General features: G+C 38.8%; 1 protein-coding gene across 1 annotated transcript in view; it reads left to right on the plus strand.

Moving 5' to 3' along the window:
- The window catches only part of pappaa (pregnancy-associated plasma protein A, pappalysin 1a), a 295,025-nt gene that overhangs the window by 24,652 nt on the left and 246,421 nt on the right, over positions 1–23,952 (plus strand). Inside the window, exon 2 of the mRNA XM_061876405.1 lies at positions 12,246–13,335. Coding sequence (XP_061732389.1) covers positions 12,246–13,335 — 1,090 coding nt within the window. The remainder of the gene's footprint in view (positions 1–12,245; positions 13,336–23,952) is intronic.

The raw sequence follows: 23,952 nt of genomic DNA on the forward strand, positions 1-23,952 counted from the left end.
TTAACACGATGGCGTCGCCCGGCGTCGAGGGGCTCTTGGTAAAGATGCAACATTTGGCAAAAATACCGGACAATTCTGCAAATTTCATGGCTGGCTTACAGCGTGGTCACTCCGGGATCACGTACGACCGCCAGACAATTCTGAATGTGGATGGATCGGGCCGTTTTGGACTGAATGACGCGTGCTTGCTAGACCGGCTAGCTAGCATGGGAATACTTTGCCGGCTACATCCAGCGGCCTGTGAAGCAGCGGAGTATATGTGTTGTCTGTCTATTTATGAATAATGCAGACGAGGAGTGTTGGCTGAGTTCTTAACGTTTACTTTCAGAGCGTGCATATCACAACATACAAGATGCCGTCATGGCGACACAACCTATACCTGTTGCATGCTGGGTAGGGTAGTTCTTTTACTCATAGCATCAAACAATCGGAAAATTCCCATCATATCAATTCCTAGATATGGTCATAATTATTTTAAGTGCACTACGCAGAATAAACATAACATTATTAATATTGCTACTACAGATAATTTGATCAAAAATTCCCTAAAACATCCCACTACCTATAATATAGGTTTTTTAAACATAAGATCCTTGATAAAAAAATGTTTCTGCTGTTACCTCAGAAATTACCTGTTCAGAGGTTATGATTGTGGCTCAGAGATTTGTATGTAGATTATATTTATTTTCCATAACAAACAGGATAACTTAAATACCCTGGCAGTGGTAGTAATAAGCTTAAATGTTTGTATTTACATTTTTTGAGTTGATTTTCATAAAATATGCTATTTAACTGCTACTGTTTAACAAGGACTGATTTAAATTGTGTTTGCACAACAAATGTTTTGGCGCTTTTGTTCATGTGGGAGAATATTCCAATAAAGGTGCACTACACACTACTTTTGAATTCATTATTGGGCTTTGCGTATACAATGCAGTTAATCGCGATTAATCAGATAAAATAGTGCGATTAACTTCGATTAAAATTTTTAATCGTTGCCCAGCCCTAGTATATATATATATATATATATATATATATATATATATATATATATATATATATATATATATGTATATGTATATGTATATATATATATATATATATACATATATATATATATATATGTATATATATATATATATATGTATGTATATATATATATATATGTATATATATATATATATATATATATATATATATATATATATATATATATATATATATATATATGTATATATATATATATATATATATATATATGTATATATATATATATATATATATATATATATATATATATATAAATATGTATATATATATATATATATATATATATATATATATATATATATATATGACTTACCCTTAAGGATTTTTATGACTGATCCACAGGACCTATAACATTTGGGTAATACCAAGGGTTAAAGAAGTTAACATAACTGATCATTTCTGACATTGATTTATTACAATACTAGCATATCTCGGTTGGTAGAGTTGCCGTGCCAGCGACTTGAGGGTTGCGGGTTTGATTCCTGCTTCCGCCATCCCTGTCACTGCCGTTGTGTCCTTGGGCAAGACACTTTACCCGCCTGCTCACAGTGCCACCTACACTGGTTTGAATGTAACTGAGATATTGGGTTTCACTATGTAAAGCGCTTTGAGTCATTAGAGAAAAGCACTATATAAATATAATTCACTTCACTTCACGATATATTTATCTTTGCATATTTGGACAATAAAGATATAGGCTGAAATATTTTAACGATTCATTCGACACTACCAAAAGAATAAACTAAGAATAACAGGTATGGTTAGGGCTAGCTATCAAAGTAAAATAGCTAAAACTAAAATTAGCTGATCATTTTCTAGCCAACTAGCCTGCGTGAGCTAGCATTTTTTTCTCTTTTGAACAATACACAGTATTTTTTCTAAAACAGCATGCTGTTACATTAAATTATAACATGAAATTAAACTTGATTTGAATAGACAGCACTAGCTAACAACAAGGATTAAGGATACACGTAAAAGATATCTGTACTTTTTAGCTTAGGGAGTTAACTTTAACAAATCATTCATTGCAAAATTGACTTCGAAAGGTAGCATTTTGGTTATTTTAAAACAGCATTCTGCTGCAATTAGCTCTAAAACATAAACTTTTGTAACAATAAGGTGTTCAACTATTCAACATATGAGTTACATAAGCTACATTAGTATGACAATAACAAATAAGAAAACTGGTAAACTATTTGTTTTAGTAGCTAGCAGACTAAATTAGCTCAGAAAGCTAGCTGAGCCTAAAATATTTAGTACATTAGCCCATCCGAGCTAAAATTTTGTCACGTCTCTGGGATCATGTTTTGTTTTGGTCATGTTCAGTTTTTTTTGTGGACATTCAGTTCTTGTTCCTGCCCTTCCATGTTTGTCTTATTACCATAGCAACTCATTAGTTTTTACCTTGTCCTCATGTCACGCCCCTGTCCTCATGTCTCACACCTGTTTGCACTTATCATAGCTATTATTTAAACCCGTAGTTGCCAGGTGGTCAGCCTGGCGACTTTACCCCTACTCCCTTCATGCCATACCATGCCTGCTAATCACTCTGCCCATACTTTCCCTCCTGCTCATGCCACGTAAGTTTTTGGTTTTGTTATGTCACAGTTGTTGAGTTTTGTTTTGTTTTTCTATAGCATGGGTGTCAAACTCTGGCCCGTGGGCCAAATTTGGCCCGCCGTGTAATTTCATTTGGCCCTTGAGGTAATATCAAATTAAAATTAGAGCTGGCCCGCCGGAATAATACAGGGGCGGGGCCGCTGTAACAACGCATTTGCCAACCCTCCCGAATTTCACTACCCCTCCCGTAAATCTCCCGGGGCAACAATTCTTCCGAATTTCTCCCGATTTCCACTCGGACAACAATATTGGGTGCATGCTTCGAAGGCACTGCCTTTAGCGTTCTCTACAACCTGTTGTCACGTCCGCTTTTCCGCCATTGAAACAACTTGCCGGCCCAGTCACATAATTTCTGCGGCTTTAACACACACGAATGAATGCAGGCATACTTGGTCAACAGCCATACAGGTCACACTGAGGGTGGCCGTACAAACGACTTTAACACTGTTACAAATATGCGCCACACCGTGAAGCCACACCAAACAAGAATGACAAACACGTTTCGGGAGAACATCTGCACCGTAACACACGTAATACCCAGAACCCCTTGCAGCTCTAACTCTTCCGGACGCTACAATATACACCCCCTTCTACCACCAAACACGGCCCGCCCCCCAATTTTTATTTACGTTTTATTTGATATGCCATTGATATTTTTGGATTATTATTGATAGGTTGATTGGCAACACTAAATGGGCCCTAGTGTGTGAATGTGAGTGTGAATGTTGTCTGTCTATCTGTGTTGGCCCTGTGATGAAGTCGTGACTTGTCTATGGTGTACACTGCCTTCCGTCTGAATGCAGCTGAGATAAGCTCCAACGACCCCAGAAGGGACAAGCGGTAGAAAATGGATGGATGGATGGATAATTTGAAACTCGACTTTGCATGTCACTATAAAGTTATATAAGCCTTACTTGTTCAATATTCAATGTAAAATTTGTTTTGATCCCTATTAAAAGGTTCATTTCTTCAACCTTGGCCCGCGGCTTTGTTCCGTTTTAAATTTTGGCCCACTCTGTATTTGAGTTTGAGACCCCTGGTCTTTAGTCATGCCATAGTGCTAGTTTTGTTTTCTAATCAAGTTTGTTCTCCGCCCTTGTGCGCGCCTTTTGTTTGTTTCCTTTGTTTGTAGTTTGTTAGTTAAGAAATAAATATGTACCTTCACTCACGCCTTGCTCGTGCCAACTTTCCTTTGCGTCGGCAGAACAATCCAAACCCCAAAGTCCACGGTTTGACAATTTTAGACATTTACCAATCAAATTGTAATGGTAGCCTTGATTTCAATCAATGTCAATCAATGTTTATTTATATAGCCCCAAATCACAAATGTCTCAAAGGACTGCACAAATCATTACGACTACAACATCCTCGGAAGAACCCACAAAAGGGCAAGGAAAACTCACACCCAGTGGGCAGGGAGAATTAACATCCAGTGGGACGCCAGTGACAATGCTGACTATGAGAAACCTTGGAGAGGACCGCAGATGTGGGCAACCCCCCCCTCTAGGGGACCGAAAGCAATGGATGTCGAGCGGGTCTAACATGATACTGTGAAAGTTCAATCCATAGTGGCTCCAACACAGCCGCGAGAGTTCAGTTCAAGCGGATCCAAGACAGCAGCGAGAGTCCCGTCCACAGGAGACCATCTCAAGCGGAGGCGGATCAGCAGCGTAGCGATGTCCCCAATCGATACAGGCGAGCGGTCCATCCTGGGTCTCGACTCTGGACAGCCAGTACTTCATCCATGGTCATCGGACCGGACCCCCTCCACAAGGGAGGGGGGGACATAGGAGAAAGAAAAGAAGCGGCAGATCAACTGGTCTAAAAAGGAGGTCTATTTAAAGGCTAGAGTATACAGATGAGTTTTAAGGTGAGACTTAAATGCTTCTACTGAGGTAGCATCTCGAACTGTTACCGGGAGGGCATTCCAGAGTACTGGAGCCCGAACGGAAAACGCTCTATAGCTCTATTTATGTCATTATTTCCTCTTTGAATTGATTCCTCCACAGTAAATGAGCGCTAACGAGTGTTACTGCTGCCAAAATGACAGAGGTCAACCAGGTCACCATTTATCATTCTGGGACTCGAAGTGAATTCTAAGACCGCTAATGTTAGAAAATGAAGTAAAACTACCGAATTAATATTTTTTTTTGAAGGCTGGATATTAAATGTGTAAATCTGCCGTACAGTAAGGGACACGTCAAAGTGGCCGTTAAATCTTTTCAAACTAGCGCCCAGCGTGCGTCCGGCAAACTGGCATTGACGCAGAAACCCTCGTGGGGGCGAGCGCGTGCGCCGGGGCATACGTACCTCGACAAGCGCTAAACAAACAAACAGTTAGCATTCAGAGATCCCCTAAGAAGTGAAAACACATTACCATGCTGGAGCTGACACACATGGTCCAAGTGAAACAGGAAAAAGGTGTTTTGGTGCCTCTACAAAAACAAGGCCTCAGCAGAAAAACTGGCCTTTTTTTTTTTTTTCTCTGGCTACTTAGCTGGCAAGGGACATTTACACTAACAACTTTAAATGCGCCCAGTGTTTCGCGAGAAGTCTATACAGAGAGATTTCCATGGAGTTTCCCTTAGACAAACATGCACTTCAACCCAATTTCCAGCAAACGCGCCCTCAGATATATAGGAGAAAAATAAATCATATTTATTCCTCAGCTCTCGCATCTGGACAGCTGGGAATAACACTTAGCATATTTAGGATTTTTGAAATATATAAAATTGAAATGTATTTATATTGTAGACCTATGGGGAGGTTTCTTGGCAAGTAAAAACCCCGTTTCCAGATGAGTTGGGAAATTGTGTTAGATGTAAATATAAACGGAATACAATAGTTTGTAAATCATTTTCAACCCATATTCAGTTGAATGCACTACAAATAATGATTAACTTAGAATTTCATGGCTGCAATACGTGCCAGGGTAGTTGGGAAAGGGCATGTTCACCACTGTGTTGCATCACCTTTTCTTTTAACAACACTCAATAAAGGTTTGGGAACTGAGGAAACCTAATTGTTGAAGCTTTGAAAGTGGAATTCTTTCCCATTCTTGTTTTATATAGAGCTTCAGTCGTTCAACAGTCCGGAGTCTCCGCTGTCGTATTTTACGCTTCATAATGCGCCACACATTTTCGATGGGTGACAGGTCTGGACTGCAGGCGGGCCAGGAAAGTACCCGCACTCTTTTTTTTTTTACAAAACCACGCTGTTGAATGTGGCTTGGCATTGTCTTGCTGAAATAAGCAGGGGCGTCCATGAAAAAGACGTCGCTTAAATGGCAGCATACCGTATTTCCTTGAATTGCCCCAGGGCATATAGTATGCGCCTGCCTTGAATTACTGCCGGGTCAGACTCGCTTCGCAAAATAAGTAGCGCATGCTTAGTATTACCGCCTGGTCAAACTCGTGACGTCACGAGTGACACTTCCCCTGTCATCATTTTCAAAATGGAGGAGGCTGATTTCAATGCTGGTAATTTGAAATCGCATAAAGGGAAGAAGATTAAGAGCTATTCAGTAGGATTTAAGGTCCAAGCTTACATCACACTCAAATTTTTACTGCATGCCTTTGGTAAGTGCCGGAGTGAGAAGAGGTTTTAAAATAATTAGCGCATGCTTACTTTTACCGCATGCCTTTGGTAAGCGCAGGAGTGAGAAGAGGTTTTAAATTAATTAGCACCCCGGCGGCAATTCAAGGAAATACGGTATGTTGTTCCAAAACCTGTATGTACCTTTCAGCATTAATGATGCCTTCACAGATGTGTAAGTTACCCATGCCTTGGGCACTAATGCACCCCCATACCATCACAGATGCTGGCTTTTGAACTTTGCGTCGATAACAGTCTGGATGGTTCGCTTCCCTTTTTTGTCCGGATGACACAATGTCGAATATTTCCAAAAATAATTTGAAATGTTGACTCGTCAGTCCACAGAACACTTTTCCACTTTGCATCAGTCCATCTTAGATGATCTCGGGCCCAGAGAAGCCGTCGGTGTCTCTGGATGTTGTTGATAAATTACTTTCGCTTTGCATAGTAAAGCTTTAACTTGCAATTACAGATGTAGCGACCAACTGTATTTACTGAAAGTGGTTTTCTGAAGTCTTCCTGAGCCCATGTGGTGATATCCTTTAGAGATTGATGTCGGTTTTCGATACAGTGCCGTCTGAGGCATCAGAGGTCACGGTCATTCAATGTTGGTTTCCGGCCATGTCGCTTACATGGAGTGATTTCTCCATGTTCTCTGAACCTTTTGATGATAATATGGACCGTAGATGTTGAAATCCCTAAATTTCTTGCAATTTCACTTTGAGAAACGTTGTTCTTAAACTGTTTGACTATTTGCTCACGCAGTTGTGGACAAAGGGGTGTACCTCACCTCATCCTTTCTTGTGAAAGACTGAGCATTTTTTGGGAAGCTGTTTTCATACCCAATCATGGCACCAATTAGCCTGCACACCTGTGGGATGTTCCAAATAAGTGTTTGATGAGCATTCCTCAACTTTATCAGTATTTATTGCCACCTTTCCCAACTTCTTTGCCACGTGTTGATGGTATCAAATTCTAAAGTTAATGATTATTTGCAGTTTGAACATCAAATATGTTGTCTTTGTAGCATATTCAACTGAATATGGGTTGAAAATGATTTGCAAATCCTTGTATTCAGTTTATATTTACATCTAACACAATTTCACAACTCATATGGAAACGGGGTTTGTAGTTGTGTTCGGTGCTTCTTTTCCATGAATGCCCTACGAATGCCCTTGTGACTTTTGATCAAACTCTTGTATTGGATATGCAGGCATACCTAATATAGTATTAAATTGTCCATAAATCTGCAAACACCCCTCGCGTGACGAACAACACAAGACCACAATATCTGCTCAAATCCACCTCTCTATTTGGAGAAAATCTGCATGGAATCTCTGCCGTGCTTCACGTTTGCCTGCCGAGACATATTTGTATGGCTCTTCATCCCTACCGGCTAACAGACTGCCGGCCTTGTTTTGTTGCCAAATATTTAAAGGTTTTTGACGTGTCAATCCACAGCAGCTGCTGCTCGTTTCGCTCCACCAGTTTTTTTTTTTTATTTAACAAGGGAGTGTGGGGGGATTCACTTGTCTGGTCTCGCGTATCAGGACCTTTAGTACTTTTCTCGGCTAGACACATTATTATTTTGAGTGGCAAAACCAGGTATTACAAGGTAGAAATCTCAATAACTCATCCGGGATTCCATATGGGGGTAAACCACTACCGGTTGCTTCATTGGTCAAGAAGAGTCGTCACTGACATGCCTGGATATAACCATACTTGCCAACCCTCACGATTTTCCCGGGAGACTCCCGAATTTTAGTGGCCTTCCTGTGGCAACCATTCTCCCGAATTTCTCCCGATTTCCACCTGGAAAACAATATTTGGGGCGTGCTTTAAAGGGGAACATTATCACCAAACCTATGCAAGCGTCAATATATACCTTGATGTTGCAGAAAAAAGACCATGCATTTTTTTAACCGATTCCCGAACTCTAAATGGGTGGATTTTGGCAAATTAAACGCCTTTCTGTTTATCGGTCTTTTAGCGATGACGTCAGAACGTGACGTCACCGAGGTAACACACCCGCCATATTCATTTTCACATTACAAACACCGGGTCTCAGCTCCGTTATTTTCCGTTTTTTCGACTATATTTTGGAACCTTGGAGACATCATGCCTCGTCGGTGTGTTGTCGGAGGGTGTAACAACACTAACAGGGAGGGATTCAAGTTGCACCACTGGCAAGAAATCTGCCGCCAGACCCCCATTGAATGTACCAGAGTGTCTTCACATTTTACCGGCGATGCTAAGACAGACATGGCACAGAGATGTATGGATAACCTGCAGATGCATTTGCAACGATTAAGTCAACGAAATCACAAAGGTGAGTTTTGTTGATGTTGTTGACTTATGTACTAATCAGACATATTTGGTCACGGCATGACTGGCAGCTACACAATGCTAACATACTACGCTAATCGATGTTAACATGCTATTTACGCTAGCTGTATGTACATTTGAAACTAGATACCCACATTTAATGCGAAACAAACACTTACCAATCAACGGATTTAAGTTGCTCCAGTGTCACAAGATGCGAAAGTCCTGATCGTTTGGTCCGCACATTTTACCGGCGATTCTAATAAGGCAGCCATGCTTTGGGCCACTTTATTAGGTAAACTAACGCTATGGCCGAATAGCGTCAATAGCTATTCGCTCAATAGCTTCAATTTCTTCTTCAATTTTGTTTTCGCTATCTGCCTCCCTTTTCCGACCATCTGTTTCAATACATGCGTAATCTGTTGAATCGCTTAAGCCGCTGAAATCCGAGTCTGAATCCGAGCTAATATCGCTATATCTTGCTGTGGTAACCACCATGTTGTTTGTATCGGCAGCCCTGTATGACGTCACAGGGAAATGGACAGTCGCATCGCAAATAGCGAAAATCAAGAACATTAAAGCTTTTTTTAGGGGTATTCCGGGAGGTGTAAAATTTTGAAAAAAACTTCGAAAAATAAAACCAGCCACTGGGAACTGATTTTTATTGTTTCCAACCCTTTTGAAATTGTGATAATGTTCCCCTTTAACAACACTGCCTTTCTCGTTCTCTTTCACCTGAAAAGGAGACTATTAGATATGTCTCCTTTATCCATAGGTTTATCTATAACCCATAAAGTAGGCAGGCACGGAGCTATTTCTCAGCGAGTGTTTATTCCAGCCACCAGAACATCCAGATTCCCATTATGCATTGCTTCAAAACTACGGCAAGTACTAATGTCCAAAAACATAACAAAGACGAAGCAGAAGAATGAAGACGAGACATGGCGACAACGAGTAAGAAGACTATGCTTCCTTACGCTTTAATAATATATTTATTACGCTTGCAAGTTCCAAAATGATTGGAAGAAATAATTTCAGTTCATCTAGGACAGCTAGAAGGAGAAGGGGTATGTTGCCCACAAATTTTGTAGATCAGACTTCTCCATTGGCCGAATGGATACACTGAAAAAAGTGACTTTTTGGTGCTGTAAACTCTATTAGAGTAACTGTCATAATTTATACGTAATATTTTTAACATTCAGTAAGAACTAAAGTTTCTTAAGTAAAATTAAACATCCATTAACGTAATACATGAATTATGGGGGAAGAGTACGTTTTACTCATGTTTCCTCATACTATTTAAATGTTTAATAGTTTTACGTACATAAACCTAAAAATATTACATAAAGTTTACTCTGAAAATCTAGTGTTGTGAAACGCATGCACGATGACGCATGCGCACAGCACAACAGGCTCTGCTCCGGCCGTTAGGATCACTTCACAGAGCACTGCAAGGTGGCATTATGGGTAATTCTTATCTTGCGTTTATAATGTGTTACAGAGTCGATGTTCTCCAGATATGTATTTGGTGTGGGTTCACAGAGTGTGGCGCATATTAGCAAGAATGTTAAAGTTGTTTATATCACAACCGTCAGTGTAAAAGGTATTGATATGCGCAGGAGTGAGAACAGGTTCTAATAATATTTAGGGTTCCTACAGCTATTCAAGGAAATACGGTATATAACATTTACTTAAAATTTTGAGTAAAACGATGTTCCTGTCGATGAAAAGCAAGTATACTTTACTTAATTTGTTTAAATGAATATAACTTAAAACTTGGATATAATTAAGTAACTGTTACTTAATATCTTCACAACTGTTATGTTAGATGGTAAGTAGAATTTACTTGATACTGGCAAGTGAGTGTTACTTGATATTGCAGTATTAAATTTTACTTAAATCATTTGCGTGCAAATACTTACAATAATTTTTTCAAGTAAATCTTATGAGTTATTTTTTTCAGTGTATATATACTCCCCCCGCTAAAATTGTCAATAAAAGTTAAAAAGAGCGTTAGACTTTGTGCCACTTCTTCTGAATGCTACCATCATACGTCATATTACTTAAATTTTTTTTAATGTAAAAAAAAACAAAAAAAAAACTTGTTTTTAAGGTGCGGTGGCTTTTATATTGCCCTGGCGGGTCACCACGATCATTTAAATTAAGGGAAACCCTCCAATCTGAGAGACATAGGTGGACGGTGTGGCGAAGTTGGTAGAGGAGGCTGTGCCAGCAATCTGAGGGTTACTGGTTCAATCCCCACCTTCTACCATCCTAGTCACGTCAGTTGTGTCCTTGGGCAAGACACTTCACCCTTGCTCCTAATGGGTCCTGGTGAGCGCCTTGCATGGCAGCTCCCAACGTCAGAGTGTGAATGTGTGTGTGAATGGGCAAATGTGGAAGTACTGTCAAAGCGCTTTGGGCTCCTTAAAAAGGGGTAGAAAAGCGCTGTACAAGTACAACCCATTTACCATTTACATTTTCATCTGGTGGTAAGTCGTTTTAGATCAAATTAAATGACCCCAAATCCTTGTTCTCAGCCTTTCTTGTGATGCATCCAATGGCCTGTATGGTATTTGTACTTTTTTGTGTCACGATTGTATTAGAACTATTGTAAAGCCAATGAGTCAACTCACTGAGCAACCATGACACGCTTGTGCACATTACCAACGTCATAACAACATCCGGTTTCGGCAGTGCTTTTTCGGTAGCTTGATTTTCGATGCATCACTAGTCAATAGTGCGCAAATGCGAGGCTATATATATGTGTAACTATTTATACTGTAACGACTTGCTGGTGTTAAAGTTTATTTCCAGGTAATATCGCCATTTATTGTTCCCATGATTCTGAACACACCATGTTGGCAGAGAAAGAGGAAGTATTGAGGTGTGAAGCAAGGAGACAAAGTGCACGAGACAGAATTTGAGTTGAATTGGGCCGGTTACTAGCATTAAATTGTCAATAAATGTTAAAAAGAGCGTCAGCATTTGTGTCACTTCTTCCGAATGCTACCATACGTCAAATTACTTTCATTGGTTTTTCTGTAAAAAAGCAAACAAACACCTTGTTTTTAAGGTGCGGTGGCTTTTATTTTGTCCTGGCGGGTCGCCACAATCCTTTATATTAAGGGAAACACTGCAATTTGAGAGACATTTTCATCAGATGGAGAGCTATAAGTCTTTTTGGATCAAATTCAACTACCCCAAATCCCTGTTCTCCGCTTTTCTTGCGATGCATCCAATGGCCTATATGGTATTTGTACTTTTTTGTGTCACGATTGTATTAGAACTATTGTGAAACCAATGAGTCAACTCATTGAGCAGCCATGACACTCCTCCATTATAAAGCTTGTTAGCTTTCAATGTCGGTCGGGAAAAACATTGTTTGAAGACAGAGCTAGTTATTGGAGTCACTTTTGCTGCAAATGTAGATCCAAAGAAAGGAAGCTGATGGGCTTAACATCGTCCAAACTAGTCATTTACATACCAGAAACTTACGATTAACAGCTGACCAATCACAGCATTTACGGTCCGCATTGCTGCAAAGCGAGGTTGCATTTTTTTAGGAGGTGCATGGATCCGGCATTTTGTTAGCTATCGCCTCAAGCTCTAGGCTTAACTCATACTAACAGACTTCTTCTCCGTTTCATCTCCAGGCCTTTACGACAAATGTTTCTACGCCTCCAGTGACCGAGGCTGGCTTCTCGGCATCCAGTCCGTAAGCGAACACGGCAACCGCGACCCCCGCTTCTTTTTTTCCTTAAAGACGGACCGTGCCCACAAGGCGACCGCCATCCACTCAAACGCCCGCTACGTCCCCAATCAGTGGGCCCACCTGGCCGTCACCTACAACGGCATCTACATGAAGCTCTTCGTCAACGGCGCCCAGGTTGGCGTGAGTCGGGAGCAATCTGGCGATGTCTTCAGTCACCTGACCAAAAAGTGCAAAGTGCTGATGATTGGCGGGAATGCGTTGAATCATAACTACCGGGGCTCGGTTGAGAGGGTGGCTCTATGGAGGCAGGCTCTGGATCAGAGGCAGATTATCAGGGACATGCAGGGCCATGAGGATCCGCAAGATCTACCTCAGCTGGTCATACGTGAAACATTTGAGCACCCGGGCAGGAAGTGGCTGACTGTGAAAGATGGTAGCTTCCCGCAGCCGGAGCAGAAGGGAAGTGGGCGGATAGGTTTTGAAGGAAATGCCCATGGATTACTAGACACTACGTTAGAGCCTCCAGCTTGCGGTCAAACTGTCTGTGACAATGTCAAGGTCATCGAAAACTACAACCATCTTTGGAGCTTCCGCCGTGCCAAGAAAGTACGGTACCGTGTGATAAACATCTGGGACGACACTCGGACCAAGCCAACCGTGTCGGACCACCAGATCATCCTGCAGCACCAGCAGCTTAACGACGCCTTCAGCCCTTACAACATCACCTGGGAGCTCAGCGTCCACAACGTCACCAACTCCTCCCTGAGGAACCGCTTGATCCTCGCTGACTGTGACATCAGCAAAGTGGGCGATGACGCCTGCAACCCAGAGTGCAACCACCCGCTCACCGGCTACGACGCCGGTGACTGCGTGTCGGGGCACCGCAGCCGCTGCCCTGAGAGCAAGCAGGGCAACGGCATTTGCGATGCGGAATGTAACTGGGAGAATTTCTTCTACGACTTTGGCGACTGTTGCAACCCAGACGTGACGGATGTGACCAGGACATGCTTCAACCGCTCCTCGCCATACAAGTAAGAAAACTCCTTGCTTCATGCTTGATTTGGTTGACTTTTTTATTTTCTTTTTTACATAACAATTCCAGTAAACCAACTCCGCATCTCTCACGCCTTCTTCCATTAATCAAACGTCAAATCTTTCCATGTTCTCCGGCCCTGCAAGATGGGCTTGGAAGTGGAGTCACACTGCTTCCTGACCATTTGGTTTGCGGCTGACGTGTAACTCAACTCCCAGCCTGTGTGGCCTGGGAAATCCTCCGGGGGGCAGCTAGTCCAATCTTCCCCCGGCCTGGTTCAATCAGTGTTCCACACGGAAGCGGGGCAAAAACAAATGCAACAGGATGATTCTCCAAGTAGCAAATACACAAGGCAGACATATAATTTTTTCTTTTCTGGTATCCATTTTTCAACTACTACCCCCTTTTCCCTTTTTCTCCTTTGTGGTCCTAATTAAGCCGTCTTGATTGGAGGCGGCGGTTGATTCGGAAAGAGTGAGATTGTAAACAGAGTGCAAGAGCAAACAGAGGTCAGGCCAGAATGGCTTTTTCGCTCGTAGCTATGGAAATTATTCTAGACATGCTGCTCTCCCTAGGAAACCGCACAGACGTGTTTCCTTGGGAGGCAGGTGAGGGTCCCCAAACACGGGTAAGCTGAAAACATCCATTGAAAAACAGTGGAAAAAATGTCAATTCTTCTTCCAGGTAAAACGTGGATTGTGGTGTTCTACGAGGCTCTTTCATAAATATATTGAGTTTTATTTTGGTTCCATGTTGTTGTGGTTTCTAAATGATTAGTAAAAGCCGGCAGGGATGATGCATCTTTGGAATTCTAAAGGTCTCTGCCAGTCTTGAGCATTTTTTTTTCCCATTTCTGGCAAACAAGTAGCCTTGACTTAGGGCAAAACAGGGAATAGTATCGTCATAATGTGCAAAATGGACTTTTTTTTTCCATAGTCAGGTTTTTTTTGAAGTTACACCTAAGGACATCGCTTGATTGTGTACCGAGAGTCTGCTCATGAGCAACACATGTGACAAAAATCTATCATCTCCCTTTAAGGCAGAAACGATTAATCGTTTAATTTCATTCGGAAATTAACTTTTAAGTACGCGGCAATAGTTTCCGCACAATAGAGCACATTTGATTGGCGGTGTGAGGCAGTGACCAGTTGAGACTTTTAAAATATTTTTTTTGATAATGCACACATGTTAAAGGCCTACTGAAATGAGATTTTCTTATTTAAACGGGGATAGCAGGTCCATTCTATGTGTCATACTTGATCATTTCGCGATATTGCCATATTTTTGCTGAAAGGATTTAGTAGAGAACATCCACGATAAAGTTCGCAACTTTTGGTCGCTAATAAAAAAGCCTTGCCTTTACCGGAAGTAGCAGACGATGTGGACGTGACGTCACGGGTTGTAGGGCTCCTCACATCCTCACATTGCTTATAATCATAGCCTCCAGCAACAAGAGCTATTCGGACCGAGAAAGCGACAATTTCCCCATTAATTTGAGCGAGGATGAAAGATTCGTGGATGAGGAAAGTTAGAGTGAAACACAAAAAAAACAACAACAAAAAAGAAAAAAGGCAACGGCTCCAGGCGGTGGCAGTGGTACCGTTTCAGATGTAATTAGACACATTTACTAGGATAATTCTGGAAGATCCCTTATCTGCTTATTGTTTTAATAGTGTTTTAGTGAGATTGTAAAGTTATACCTGAAAGTCGGATGGCTGCGGTGAACGCCAGTGTCTCTGAGAGGAGCCAAGATCACAGCTGCCTTTTTGAGCTGCAGGAGTAGGTCGTGTAATCCACTGAAGTCTCCGGTAAGAGCCGACTTAATATCACAATTTTCCCATCCAAAAACTTGCTGGTTGACGTGGAGAAACATGTTCGCTTGACTGCTCTGTGTTAAAGCTTCACAACAAACAAAGAAACACCGGCTGTGTTTTGGTTGCTAAAGACAGCTGCAATCCACCGCTTTCCACCAACAGCATTCTTCTTTATAGTCTCCATTATTATTGAACAAATTGCAAAAGATTCAGCAACACAGATGTCCAAATTACTGTGTAATTATGCGATGAAAAGAGACAACTTTTAGCCGTGTGTGTTTGCTGGGGTAATATGTCCCCTCCAACCCGAGACGTCACAAACAAGCGTCATCGTTCCGCGACGTTTTCAACAAGAAACTCCGCGGGAAATTTAAAATTGTAATTTAGTAAACTAAAATGGCCGTATTGGCATGTGTTGCAATGTTAATATTTCATCATTGATACATAAACTATCAGACTGCGTGGTCGGTAGTAGTGGGTTTCAGTAGGCCTTTAACAGTGCAGTTTCAACAATAAAGATGCGCATTTGTCCTACAAAAACAGATTGAGGTTCTCAAACGGTTGCTTTCGAACTTTCTTGACACCGTGAAAGACTCCTTCCTCGTTGATATGATACCCTTGCTAAAATATTCCAACCCCCTTCTTTGCTACACATCTTCAAATAACTACCCCAACAATGAGCTCACAATCAGCTATGGAGGTTGGACCGGTAAATTTGATCATTTGGTTTTTCTTCCGCGAATAGGTTAACCTAGCATGTAGCTCCTGTTAAAATAGGACCACGATGCTCACACGGCATTCAATCAGTCGCAATTGGACTGTTTTGGAAAACGTTCAGCCTCTCATCCGAGTAGGCGTTATCAGTTCATGCTCATAGACTTGATTGGTTAGATCTAGTCTTGGGTTTGTTTTATTTGTTTTCTTGCATTTTTGCAAGTGTGGAGGTAGTCAGTTGTAAATACCACTTCCTGCAGCCATACACTTTTTTCAATCAATCAATCAATCAATCAATCAACCAATCAATCAATCAATCAATCAATCAATCAATCAATCAATCAATCAATCAATCAATCAATCAATCAATCAATCAATCAATCAATGTTTACTTATATAGCCCTGAATCACTAGTGTCACAAAGGGCTGCACAAACCACAACACAAACCACTACGACATCCTCGGTAGGCCCACATAAGGGCAAGGAAAACTCACACCCAGTGGGACGTCGGTGACAATGATGACTATGAGAACCTTGGAAAGGACGAAAGCAATGGATGTCGAGCGGGTCTAACATGATACTGTGAAAGTTCAATCCATAGTGGATCCAACACAGCCGCGAGAGTCCAGTCCAAAGTGGATCCAACACAGCCGCGAGAGTCCAGTCCAAAGTGGATCCAACACAGCAGCGAGAGTCCCGTCCACAGCGGAGCCGGCAGGAAACCATCCCAAGCGGAGGCGGATCAGCAGCGCAGGGATGTCCCAAGCCGATACACAGGCAAGAGGTCCATCCTGGGTCCCGACTCTGGACAGCCAGTACGTCATCCATGGCCATCGGACCGGACCCCCTCCACAAGGGAGAGTGGGACATAGGAGAAAAAGAAAAGAAACGGCAGATCAACTGGTCTAAAAAAAGAGTCTATTTAAAGGCTAGAGTATACAAATGAGTTTTAAGGTGAGACTTAAATGCCCGCAGACTTATTTTGGGCTTTGGGACTTTTTTGGGGGGAAGCTCGTTCGCATTAAAACTATTTGCAAAAAAAAAACCGATTTGGTCCGAGAAGTAAGCTATTTTAAACTGTCTAAATACCAGCATCAAGTCTAGATTTTTTCTTAAATCACTTCCAATAAACTCTTCAGAGATTTACGGCATATAAAAAGACGACAAATCGTATAACACGTGGCCATTGGGATTATCGTTATGGTGTAAACCATAGATGTCAAACTCTGGCTCGCAGGCCAAATTTGGCCCGCCATGTAATTTAATTTGGCCCTTGAGGCAATATCAAATGAACTTTAGAGCTGGCCCGCCGGTGCTATACAGCGGTGCCGCCGTAACACCGCATTCACGGATTTCCCGGGAGACTCTCGAATTTCAGTGCCCCTCCCGAAAATCTCCCGATGCAACCATTCTCCCGAATTCCACCCGGACAACAATATTGGGGGTGTGCCTTAAAGGCACTGCCGTTAGCGTCCCCTACAACCTGTCGTCAAGTCTGTTTTTCTTCCTCACAAACAGCGTGCAGGACCAGTCACGCAATATATGTGGCTTCTACACAAAAGTAAGTAAATGCAAGGCATACTTGATCAACAGCATACAGGTCACACTGAGGGTGGCCATATAAACAACTTTAACACTGTTACAAATATGCGCCACACTGTGAACCCACACCAAACAAGAATGACCAACACATTTCGGGAGAACATCCACACCGTAACACAACATAACAAATACCCAGAACCCCTTGCAGCACTAACTCTTCCGGACCACTACAATATACACCCCCCCTCCCCGCTACCAACAAACCCCCCTAACCCCGCCCACCTGAGCCCCGACATTAACTGAGCAGTAAAAAGGCCTGAATGGTTGATTTATTCATTGTTATTTAATTTTCAAATGTATTAGCCTCTGGAAAACGTTAATGTTGATATTTACCTCAGAAGGCTGCAAATACAAAAGAGGCATTACATTTTTATTTAAATTTGATTTGATATGCCATTGATCATTTTTAATTACTATTGTTATTATTATTCGAAACTCAATTTTGCATGTCTCTATAAAGTTATATAAGCCTTGCTTGTTGAATATTCAATGAAAAACTTGTTCGGGTCCCTATTAAAAGGTTCATTTGTTCAACTTCGGCCCGCGGCTTTGTTCAGTTTTAAATTCTGGCCCACTCTGTATTTGAGTTTGACACCCCTGGTGTAAACTGACCAATGGAGATGGCTGGTTTCAATCCCAACTGAAGCATGGGAGCGCTGTCCGTCCGCCGCAATCCCTTTTGTTTGAAATGGCCGCTAAATAACAACAATGATGGCGTTTAATTAACAACGGCGGAGAGAAAAAGCAGGTGGGTTTCACATCCCTTCCAGCTTAGTCATCCTTGTTCGAAAGTCATTCATCAAGTGGCTGGGGAGAATCTGCTTGATTTAGCCATCAACAACTGGCTGCCAGTGTCCAAATCTCCCTGGTATTTGAAAGATGGGTGTGGGGGTGTTGAAGCATACCAGAAAGAAAGAAAGAAAGAAAAACAGGGCGAGAGTCTCATTCACAATCATCATCCTCAAGAGGCTGCTTGTGTTGCATTGATTATGGTATGTCCATGGTATGCGCTACAGACATTTTTCGGACTCTTGCTTCTGGAATGCTGCATGAACAATGCACTTTGTAATTTGTGTATTGTTAACCAAGCCTTTGGGTTTTGGCACATCTTTCTTGTTTTTTGATGGCACATCCCATCATTTTTGTCAAACATATTTTCATCTGGAAAACACTTAAAGACTTACTCTCCTGGATATAAACAGACAGCTTTATATCAGGGATCTCAAACAATTTATCTGGGGGCCCCACAGATTATACATTTCAGAATCACATTTTAGCAACAGGACTTCATATGCTATGCATTATAAATGAAAACATATTATTATATTATATTAAATGATTTTTGACACTCTTCCGTTCCCAAGGAGAGGGTCAGAGACACTTCTGCTTGCTTAATGGTAGTTGCGCTTTGTGTTGCCCATTGTGTGTTTGTTTCACTTTATTTTTTTGTTTTTTCACAATTATTGTAGTTAATGTCTAGTGGGATTCAAGAATGTCATAATATATTTAACTATTACATAAGGTGCGGGTCGCAGTTACATTAAAAAAATTAAGTTAAGTAGAGGGCCACACTGTAGGGGCCTGTGTTTGAGAACCCTTGCTTTATATGGAACATACATGGGAGCCTTTGGCATGAATCTGACATATTTGCAAAATGTGTATGTGTTTATTAACAGGTTCTGCCCCTACTTTAAATATATATATATATATATATATATATTTATATATATATATATATATATATATGTATATATATATATAGATATATATATATGTATATATATATATATATATATATATATATATATATATATATATGTATGTATGTATGTATGTGTATGTATGTATGTATGTATGTGTATGTATGTATCTATGTATGTATATGTATCTATGTATGTATATATGTATGTATGTATGTATGTATGTATATACATATATATATATATATATACAGTATATATATATTTATGCATTTATATATATGCATATATATGTATGCATGTATATATATGTATATATATGTATATGCATATATATATATATATATGCATATATATATATATATATATGTATATCTATATGTCTATATGTATATACAGTATATATATATATATGTATATACATGTATATATATGTATATATGTATATATGCACGTATATATATATGTATATATATATATTTATATGTATATACATGTATATATACATATATATGTATATATATATATGTATATATATATATATATACATATATATATATATATATATATATATATATATATATATATATATATATATCCATCCATCCATTTTCTACCACTTATTCCCTTTTTTGTGGGGTTGCGGGGGGCGCTGGCGCCTATCTCAGCTATAATATATACGTATATATGTATATATATCGCTTTAAAACAGAACTTTGGATAAAACTAAGGTATTTTTGGTGTTGCAGCGACAAACATTTTTGTCATTGGAATACATCAATTTTAAAATACCATCTTAAAGCAACACGTACTCGAGGATGTCGCAGACAGTGTTGTCAATCATCTTGGCGAATTATTTCGTAAAATAGCTACTAGCAACAAACCTTGTGACTTTTCCCATCGACAAGAAGCAAAAGAGAACGCTAAGCTGGTAAAGTTTAGTGATTCAATGTTGTCACCAAAAGTAGCAAAGTTCAAAAAACTTGGGGAGGCACAATTACAGCAAGGATAAAGCGACCGCACGACACAATTGGGAGCATCAACTTGCATCTACAGACTAAATGTGAATTTATTTTGCTTCCTGGAGAACGTTGGACATCTGTAAGTAATCACAACGAGCTGGGATCACTTTGTACCCAAAAAAAGAGGTCAGCATTGTCATCTGAAAAAGGTAAACAAGCTTGTTTGTTTCAACAACTGTTTAAACTGAAGAATAGTCAATGGTGCACAATGTTCAGTTGTTTATGAGTGTGTTTATAACCATGCTGCCCCTTTTTTTTAAGATTATTGAAAAACTGCAGAGACTTTTAAAATGTGAAATACATTTTTACTACAGTAATTTTCACCAAGTTTTGAGAAAATCAATGACTAGCAGTTTATAAAACATTCCCGTATGACATTCTGACTACTAAATTGCATTTCTACCCACATTTGTGTTTTTATTCTTCAGCAAATTTGATTTATGCTTTATTATATTAACCTGTGATTAATGAGGATTAGAGTGTGATTAATCTAACCTAAAAAAAAATCACCTGACAGCCTATCTATATATATATGTATATATATATATGTGTATATGCATGTATATATATATATGTATATGCATGTATATATATATATATATATATATATATATACATATATATATGTGTGTATGTATATATATATATATATATATATATATATATGTATGTATATATATATATGTGTATGTATATATATATATATATATATATATATATATATATATATATATGGTAACACTTTAGTATGGGGAACATATTCACCATTAATTAGTTGCTTATTAACATGCAAATTATAACAAAGACTTAACTTAGCGTTATTTGGACACTAGGGTTCATATACGGGTTAATGTTAGAGTTAGAGTTACTAAGAAGCACTGATTCTGAGGTTATTGAGGGAAGACTCCTAGTTAATGGCTTACTGGTTGTACAATAAAGCCATGCAGAATAAGGCATTTATAAGTACTTAATAATGACTAATTTAGAACCAATATGTTACTAATTTGCATGCTAATAAGCAACTAATTAATGGTGAACTATGTTCCCAATAATATATATATATATATATATGTATATATATATATATATATATATATATATATATATATATATATATATATATATATATATATATATATATATATATATACATATATATATATATATATATATATATACATACACACACACATATATATATACATGTGTGTGTATATTATATATACATATATATATATATATATATATATATATATATATATATATATATACATGCACATGTATATATGTATGTGTATACGTATGTATATATATATATATATATATATATACACTTGTATATACATACATATATATATATATATATATATATATATATATATATATATATGTATACAAGTATATATATATATATATATATATACATACATATATATACACATACATATTATACATATATATATATATATATATATATATATTCATATATAATATGTAATTACAATTGTATTCTTGTAAAGATAGATTCTCTTGTAATATATATATATTTTTTTCGTATTTTTCTTGTAGTTTAATTCATCCATCCATCTTCTTCCGCTTATATCCTATTTTTTGTAAGACTGCAACTTTTCCACGTGATATCTTGTAAAATAATTTTTAACTGAACAATCTGCGATTAATCACAATGAAACGTTCGGTTTGAGAGCCCTACTCTAAATACATTTCCCATTAAATTGTTTTATTTAAATTTTGTATGGAGTAATTCATATTGGCAATGAAATATTAAGTACTATAGTTGAAGCTTTTATGGGTCATATACTCAGGCTGGATTTTTATGGACATTTCAAAGGTAGCGTCTAAACCGGCGTGATGGCCACATAAACCTCTCGGGCCTCGACCTGTTTTGGGAAATGAAGTTTTGGCCCGACTTTGAGAAAGGCTAATAGGTCATCCGTTTTCCCTTGGCCCCTGTCTCTCGTCTTCATGAGTCAATACCTCTCAGCATGGCAGATTGATGGATGGACCACCCTTTCTCAATCCTCCACTCCCTCTTCCCTCCGCTGCCGCCTTCGTCTTCGTCGTCGCCGTGTTCAGCTCGGCGGCGGGAGCTAATCTCTCGGGCCCTTGACTCGGGTGTTTTACAGTTTGTCGTCTAAACCATTAAGCCCCGTCCCATAAAACATAATTGAGTGCTTGTTCATAAACACCAGGACTTCGCACTTTGCTTTTAAAACTGTAGCACGCTTATAAAAACACCTGTTGTCGACATTTCACCTGTGCATTCTGGGCCATTTGCCCACTCGGATGGGATAATGGGGTTGTCAGATTATATCTTTTTTTTAAAGTATGGTACACCGGGGAGCTCACCATTTTGGTCGTTAAGTCTGTGAAAAGGCAGACATGGGGATGTTGCAAAATTTCTGCCCGATTAGGAGCGACCACTTCAGAGAATTGGGGGCCCCGTTGTCCTGTGAAATCCTTTTTGGTTGTTATTATTACTCCCAATATACGTGTTACAGGTTATATATATTTTATTATTGATTGCATCAAATGTGATGCATATGTAATGGACCACAATGTGCCATCCATTTGTCCTTTTTAAAGCATTACATGGATTAAATTCATTAAGATGCCAATAAACTTCTCAATCAATCAATCAATAAAAACTTACAAAAATACATTATTTCACGCTATATTAGCTATTTTGCATGATTGGTTTAGGAATTATGTTTAAATAACTGTCATATTGAGTGTGACAGTTATACTGTCACATACTTTTATTGAGTAAACAAATTATTTTTGTATTTGCAAAACTTACAAAAAACACCTGATTCTAGTAAAAAAAATTATCACAGGCATTTTTAGACATATTGCACGTTTGGTTTTGGAGTTATGTTTATAATTTCATATTTAGCATAACAGTTTTACTGTCATATTGAGTAAAACAACTAATGAACTAATGAAAGAAACAGCAGTACTAAATGTGTCCACTGGATGTCGCAATAGCAATTCTTTGTATCGTTGTAGATGATGCTACTTATGGACAAAATAAACCACATGATGTTAGTACTATGTTTGAATACATTTTTATTGCTTTTTTTCACATTATCGCAGGATTCAAAGAACATTATTGTCATATTCAGTAAAAAACAGATTGTTGTATTTGGAAACCTTACAAACACTCATGTTTCTTGTGAAACTTACAAAGATACATTAATTCAGGCGTTATTAGCCATTTTGCATGTTTGGTTTAGGAGTTATGGTTAAATAACTGTCCTATTGAGTGTGACAGTTATACTGTCATATTAAGTAAAAAAAACGAAAAACGGATTTTTGTATTTGCAAAACTTACAAAAACACCTGATTCTAGTAAAACTCAGATAGATATTTTATTACAGGCATTTTTAGACATATTTCACGTTTGGTTTTGGAGTTGTGTAGTTCTAAAATGTCATTGTTAGCGTGACAGTTTCACTGTCATATTGAGTAAAAAAACTACTGAACTAATGAAAGAAACAGCAGTACTAAATGTGTCAACTTGATGTCGCGATAATAATTCTTTGTATCTTCGTAGATGATGCTACATATGTACAAAATAAACCACATGATGTTAGTACTGTTTGAATACATTTTTATTGTTTTTTTTTCACATTATATCAGGATTCTAAGACAATTACTGTCATGTTGAAAAAAAAAAAACATTTTTGTATTTGCAAACCTTACAAACGCTCATGTTTCTAGTGAAACTTACAAAGATAAAAT

This window comes from Nerophis ophidion, linkage group LG17, assembly GCF_033978795.1.
Source record: "Nerophis ophidion isolate RoL-2023_Sa linkage group LG17, RoL_Noph_v1.0, whole genome shotgun sequence".
Lineage (NCBI taxonomy): Eukaryota > Metazoa > Chordata > Actinopteri > Syngnathiformes > Syngnathidae > Nerophis > Nerophis ophidion.